Genomic DNA, 7101 nt, shown 5'->3' on the forward strand with positions numbered 1-7101 from the left:
ACCAAGTCCTCCAAAGAATGGAATTGAAGGAGAAATAGAGACTAGTGAACAAGACTTGCGTCAAAGGGAAACGAGCTATGACAAAAAAGAGTTTACTCAACAAACCAAGAGCAGTGAAAACGGCAACAGGTTACGACAAATGGCGAAAAAGAGTTTGAAACAGGATCACATTTCTAACAATGTCAGCAAGTTTTTAGACACCAATAAAGTCGAAACTGTATTACGACAGATGGGTTTGACCGATGAAGGACAGCGTTTTCATAATTTAATCAAACATCGTTTTAGACTTGAAGAGGACTTTATACGAATCAATCAAAATGTTGGCATCCAAACGTTGGAGGGTGATTTTGATGAGTGCGCTTCCAAAAAACACTCCGCCGTTGGGGGTTTAAAAGTTCGACATGTGCCAAAAGAATTCATAATGGTAGATGAATATGATCCAAAAATTCTGGCGAAAAATTTGAACGTTTTAAAAGATTTGGAGAAACGGACCATCGCTATTCACCGAAAGTGTCTTCAAGAACAAATATAAAGTCTGCAAAATATATACAGTGTTTTGTAAGGTAATATCGGCTTAAAACATTTGATGGAAGTAACACTATGGAATTATAAATGTTGGATACAAAATGTACACTTGCAATGTAGAACAAAAGGAGAAATTCTTTTCATGTTTTTTTGTAAAATACTAACACAAGAACTTATAAAGTACCGGGTGACCCACGAAAAAGTTCGAACGTTTCTCGGCGTCTTGAGGCCGAACAAATGTCCCAAAGTGCATGGTGTTTTATTATTTAGAAAGTAGATATCCTAACTTAAAATCCGAGCCATTACTTTTTAAATTTGACGCACAAGTTCCCTAGTTATGAGCTTTTAAACTCAAAATTCACTTTTCGGAAAGTGTAAAAAACAGGTAAAAAAGGGGGATCAAATTAGGTATTTTTCCCGTATTTTTAGACGTTTTTGATATACAGTTTTTGAGAAAATTCCTTGAAAGTGCCAATTTTGATAAAAACTAGTGCTGTTTTAAACAAAAACTACTTTCTAGTTTTTTTAGTAATTATTAATGTCATAAAACTCGTTAAATAAGTCAATTTATAAGAGATTTTCTAATTGATTGCATTAATTTAATACCTCTTTTTTACGTGTTTTTTACACTTTCCGAAAAGTGAATTTTGAGTTTAAAAGGTCATAAGTAGAGAACTAGTTGGTCAAATTTAAAAAGTGATAGCTCAAATTTTAAGTTAGGATATCTACTTTTTAAATACCAAAACTCCGAGCACTTTGGGACATTTGTTCGGCCTCAAGACGCCGAGAAAGGTCCGAACTTTTTCGTGGGTCACCCGGTACATAATAGGGATAACTATATCACATAGGAACCTCTTGTAAAATATCATTTTCTAAAGGGTTTTCGTATTCTGAAGAATGCTGAAAATAATTGGACGAGGATGAATTCCTGACTTTCTCTTCTGTATTTGAATTTTCAGGAGTCTGATGAAGAGAACCCATGGTTAAGGAAGTCGTATTTGGTTCAAAAGAATCCCCTTGTTTGACACCTGTTTCTGGAACATCTTCATCATTTACGATCAGTTCTAAAGGATGGGTTGGGACCAGTTCATTGTTTTGCAGAAGATTCGGAGGTGGTCTAGTGAAAACAGAGTTATTTCCGATCGGTTCTGGCGGTTTGTGGATAATTTTGATCTTCGAATTAACAATTGGTGTAAACCCAGGGCCTGTTGGTGGTACAATGAGATATTGAGAGACTGATTTGCTTTCCGGCGGTGGGGGCGGTTGATGTGAGAGTGACTTGAGGACAAAGGATGACTGAACGTGCTGTGAAAGATCGGGAGCGTCCATCGTATCGTGTGATGTCAAATCAGGAAACGTTGCAGCCTCGTTCAAGGTGGATGTAAGTGTCTCAAGAGCATTTAGTGGGGCTTTGTTGAGACTTTCCAGAGTTGAAATAGGTGGATTTTGTCGTCTGATATGGGTTGTTTGTAGAATTTGCTGAATACTTTGTTGTTGAGATTGTGATAATTGTAAAGCCACTGCTTGTGATGAATTAGAAATGGGATCAGTGGTGACAACTAACTTGTCAATTCTTACGGTACCGAGAAGTTGTTGAATGCTGTCCACTTGTAGCGCACCTTGTTCGTTTCTGAGGTTGGATGCAGACTGTGGAAGCTGTAAGACGACCAGTAGTTTGTTTACATTTTCGTTACCCTCTTGGAGAGTATTCTGTGGATTCGGTAATGCGTCTTTTTGTTGTGGTACTTCGTTCTCCTTTGGTTGAGCATTGGTTGCGGTAGATACGTGGTGTTGTTCCTGTATATTTTGCTCAACAGCTAAAGTAGATTCTTCAAAATGTTTAGCTGTGTGTTTCAAGAAGTCAACTTGTGTGAAAAACCTGGCAGAGCATCGCTCGCATGTGTATTGAAGACCCGATTCGTGTAACGGTACATGAGCATTCAGATCTTCTTGACTTTTGAAAACACGCAAACAGAAACCACATCGGTGAGCACCGGTACGTTGCTTCTCGTCGTGTGTTTCTAAATGCATTTTATACTCTCTTTCATCCTTAAACATTTCTTCGCAAACACCGCATTTATATGATGCACCATCTTTAAAATGTCGCAAATAATGCTTCCGACATGCAGATTTTGTCCGAAAAGTTTTATCACATTCTTTGCAAACGAATGGTTTTTCACTAGAGTGCGTCATCATGTGTCGACGTAAAGTAGTCTTATCAGTAAAATATCGACCACAGTTCTCATGCTCACAACCGTAAGGACGTAGACCGGTATGAACATGTTGATGTTGCGTGAGTCCAGCTTTCCGTGTGAACGTTTTATTACATACTTCACATTGATAAGGTCTCTCACCTGAGTGAACGAGCATATGTCTTACCAAGTGGTGTGGTAGAATGAAAGCGGCGCCACACACCTCGCATAAATGACTTCTCTCTTCAGTGTGCGTTTTAATGTGTTTCTCTAAGTGTGACACTCTTGTGAAGGTCTTGTGACACGTTTCACAAAGATAATGTTTCTCACTAGGATGGTTCTGTATATGACGCTCGTATCGTGATTTTTGTTTGAATGTTCGATTGCATTTGTCACACACGTACAAATTCACAGGTTCAAAAGCTAAAAGATTAAAGACAGAGACTTAGTTATAAAGCTTTTTGTCACATAATCGGTAGGACTTCCTACCCATTAGAAAATTGTTTTATTTCTTCTCCACAGACACGGGGGAAACCCCTTCGACTGGAAAAAATGGACAAAATATTGTCCCTACTGGAAAATCATGCTACAATTTTTGCCCCTGTTGAAAGTAATCAAATAACCAAATCTTCACTACCAAATATTGCTATTTTTCCATCCCCACCATAGCGTCAGCCCCCATGCTAGCTGGGGGGGGAGGTCACACCCTCCAAAAAGCCAAAAAAGGGTGGCTGAAGATGTTTCAAATATTCGAGGGGTCCTATGTACTTGGGGGAGCTGAAATCTCATCATTTAACGTGGGGGCTGAAAACTTCATCTTTAAAATGGTTGGATTCAATTACTCAAATTTAAAGCTCATGAAGCTGAAAATTTTTCCTCTGCGACGCAATGTTTTTATTTAGTTAACAAAATGTTTTATCTTAACCTTCGAACTGCAACACAATTTACATTGAATAACCCTTTTTTTTGTGGAACAAATGGTCGAGGGTCGAAAGCCTTGGGGGGGGGGGGGGGCTTAAAACTAAGGGGGGGGGGCTGACGCTATGCCCACTGAATTTTCTGACTCGAAAGCAATGGAATTTAAATTTCCAGCCATAAAAAAAACATGGGAATATAAATCCCAATCCTACCGGGTCTGTGAGAAGGGGTGTGTTAAAGTAAGATTTTGCAGGATAAAGTCATAGGTATGTATCATATACACTCCATGTATCACAGTTCAATTTAAAAGCAAAAGGTACTTTTGAATTCAGCCAAATGACAGGATACTATTTTAAAATAGAACTTACTTTGTGTCATATGTGTGATGTTTTGATCGAATTGATTCGTTTGGTCTACAGCAGTAGTTCCTATTTCTTTCCGAGGTTCGATCACTTGAGAATCGTGTTCCATAGTTTCTGTTTGAACTGTTGATTCCATTTCTGATGGTTGTGAAGCTTCATTTGAAGTGTGTTGTAATTGTATGAAATTATAAACCTCGTCATTCGTTGATGTTTCTGTGATCATTGGAGTCACAACAGAAGCATCCATTTCGCTGTCAGGTCAAAATAAAGGGATTTAGAATTGTTTATCGTGCGTTGTTTACACCCCTATATCGATAATCCACCAGTGGCGGCCTGGCAGGGGGTGCAGGGTGTGCAGTGCACCACCCAGAAAGATCTGAGAGGGGCGCCAAAAGAGCTTTTTAAGGGGGCGCCAAAATTTTTTTGATGTTTAATTGGGCAATTTGGCGCCCTTCGGCATGTTTATAGCGCCTTCTATGAGTACAATGTTAATTTTTTTCGCCTGCGGCGCTTTACTTTACCTTCTTACATCATTTCTCTTGAATTTTTGGAGAATTTTTTCAAAACTTCTATCAATATAATTGAATCAGAAGTAAGAGAAGTGTTGTGTATCCACCAGGGGTTAAAGTGAATGCTCACCTCCAAAATGAGAGATTGCCAAAATGATCAAAACTTGTTGATTCTCGCTGTGGCTTTTGTGGTCTTATACTGACTAACTTTCTCCGTTTTAGAAGATCTTTTAAGCTGTTTGACCTTTCTTACACCAAATTTTTTTGCCTGCGGCGCAAAATTACAAGGAACCCTTCCTCCCAACTTGTGAATTTTTTGCCTCTTTCAGCCATTGATCTTTAATAGACAGTAAAGTAAGACCAGCGACGCAAAAGTTTAAAGATTATCCGGTAATTTTTTTTGATAAGAGTTTTAGAAAGCAAAAATATAGACCAAATCGACTTACCAGGTATAAAATTTATATTTAAAAGAATAGGGGCGTTACTTTCAACCAGTCACTGCTGTTACAGTTTAGTATTTTCACTTAATGATGGAGGGCGCAAATAAGGACAAAAATACCAGGGGCGCCAATTTCATAGTTTGCACCACCAAGAAAATTAAGCCAGGCCGCTACTGTAATCCACCCCAGTGGATAATCCAGTTAAAAAATTGAAAGTGAAAAAAATAATTCAACAGAGACCCTTCATTTTGGGAAAAGATGCCAATTCGTAATGGTGCACAATTGCAAAATCTTCAGTCGATTTTTTCAAAAATTATCAAAAAAATTAAAAATATACAGGACTGAGAAAAGGACCGAGACAAGGACATTTTTTCTTTAATTCTTTTTGTCAAATTTGACCAGTTTTCGTCGTACAAAAAAGATTCCGTATTCTTAACGAATCTAAAATTCAATTTTCATCTATAGGAGAGGTCTTGAGACGAAAAGAAAGAAAATGGTACTCTTTTGCTGTCCAAACTTGCTATGAAAAACATGGGAGAGATCCGTGTTGGTGAAGTACATTACCCACGATCCAAAAATTTGCAAATATTTACCAGCTGGAAGAAATTTAAACACTTTTGAGAAAACCCCCGGGGGGGGGTACTAGGATTGATGGGTGTCGGGTATGTGCGTGCCAGACCTCTGGACCCTTACCCTTAGAGAGACTGAATTTTGGTGAAAAGGTGACCCTTAGAGAGACTCAGTGTAGAAAAACCCAACCCTTAGAGAGACTTTTTCACAAAAAATTTCTATAATGGACCAAAGAAATTCGATTTTTAAAAGAATTTCTCCAATTTTCGAAAAATTTCTCTAATTTTTGAAAAATTTTCTCACTTTTTTTAAAAATGTTCTCACTTTTTTGACTTTTCACTTTTCTTTGACCCGAGTTTGTGAAAAAACCGACCCTTAGAGAGACTGATTTTGACTTTTGTTGTTTTGGTAACCCTTAGAGAGACTTTGGGAGGGTGAAAAACCCTACCCTTAAGGCACGCACATACCCAGCACCCATTTTTGCCTAAGTACCCCCCCCCCGGGAGAAAACCATTCTTTGTAAAAGTATTGAGCCTTACTGGGGCATAATCACGGCATAATTGGCAATTCACAGGGCTAAATTCTCTCATATTTTTGACCAAGATTCGCAAAACGTATCCTAATTGGGCTGTATTTGAAGGATTTAAAGGTTTTGAAATATTTCATGGAGAAAAGTGCGTTGCGAACGTTGCGATCGAACGGAGCACTACTCAAGTGGAAAAATCCGTTGCGAGCGTTGCGAAATTTACTGATCTTTAAAAAACATCAAAACTTTTAACAACAGTTAAATAGAGCCTTTGTTTTGGTATCAAAAACTGAGCCTGTATATGCTTATAAATGTTATGCTTATAAAAGAAAAAAACATTTATATCTGAATATTAAAATTATCGAAATTCTGAGACCACCAAATTTTGAGATAATGAACAGAAACAAACAGTTTCGACTACATTTTCAGTAACATTAAACCTTATCCAGCTAACCATGGAGCTAACTTTTTGTCTTTTTTGTGCTAAGGATAGATATCGCCATTTCCAGCTGGAGTATGCCTTCAGAGACTTGGGAAGGAAGTACACTTTCGATTTTGACCAGTATTTCTACGAATTGCCCATGAACCCTGGGAGAGCAAGGAGTGACTTCCAAAAGACAAAGATTTTAAAGGTTGATAAAATCAGGTAATAATAAAAAATGGAGTAAAAGTAAAGGTTACAGCTCTTACATTTCAAAGATTAGTAACTATGTTTGTAGTAAAAGGTGACCAAAATAGATAAAAATCGTTAAGAAAACAGAAAAACCTTACCTTGGCTTGGCCTCTAGCCCTGGGTGTGCTGCGTATGTTGATAAAATTTTTCACTATCTATTGGGTTTGAACTCAAATCTGCACGAAGCCAAGGCAGTCATGAACAAATTAATGGAATAAATTAAAGAGGTTATTTTACAGACTTGGTCAAATTCTTACAAATATAAAATAAACAATTTTAAGATCTTTGATACTTTGATACTATATTATTCAAATAATTTTGTAGGTAATAAAACAAAAAATAATACGTTTAATGGAGATAAAATTGCAAAATATCTGTCTCAAATA

At 37.4% G+C, this 7101-nt stretch overlaps 1 protein-coding gene across 1 annotated transcript; it reads right to left on the reverse strand.

Annotated features, from left to right (window-relative positions):
* Positions 1-642: 642 nt before the first annotated feature.
* LOC136818156 (uncharacterized) lies at positions 643-6877 on the reverse strand. Its single transcript, XM_067074516.1, has 4 exons — positions 6814-6877; positions 4004-4248; positions 1341-3140; positions 643-697 (listed from the first exon to the last, which is right to left on the reverse strand). The coding sequence occupies exons 2-3, from the start codon at positions 4242-4244 to the stop codon at positions 1366-1368; spliced, it is 2016 nt and encodes a 671-aa protein (XP_066930617.1). The 5' UTR covers positions 4245-4248; positions 6814-6877; the 3' UTR covers positions 643-697; positions 1341-1365.
* Positions 6878-7101: the final 224 nt, after the last annotated feature.

Source organism: Clytia hemisphaerica, unplaced genomic scaffold (assembly GCF_902728285.1).
Source record: "Clytia hemisphaerica strain Z4C2 unplaced genomic scaffold, Clytia hemisphaerica genome assembly, whole genome shotgun sequence".
In the NCBI taxonomy this organism is placed as follows: domain Eukaryota; kingdom Metazoa; phylum Cnidaria; class Hydrozoa; order Leptothecata; family Clytiidae; genus Clytia; species Clytia hemisphaerica.

Excerpts from the sequence above, each read along its gene's own strand:
- LOC136818156 (XM_067074516.1), bottom strand. The coding sequence starts at position 4,244 with ATGGATGCTTCTGTTGTGACTCCAATGATCACAGAAACATCAACGAAT. Across the intron at positions 3,141-4,003 it reads CATCACACATATGACACAAA|CTTTTGAACCTGTGAATTTG; the intron begins GTAAGTTCTATT and ends TTAATCTTTTAG.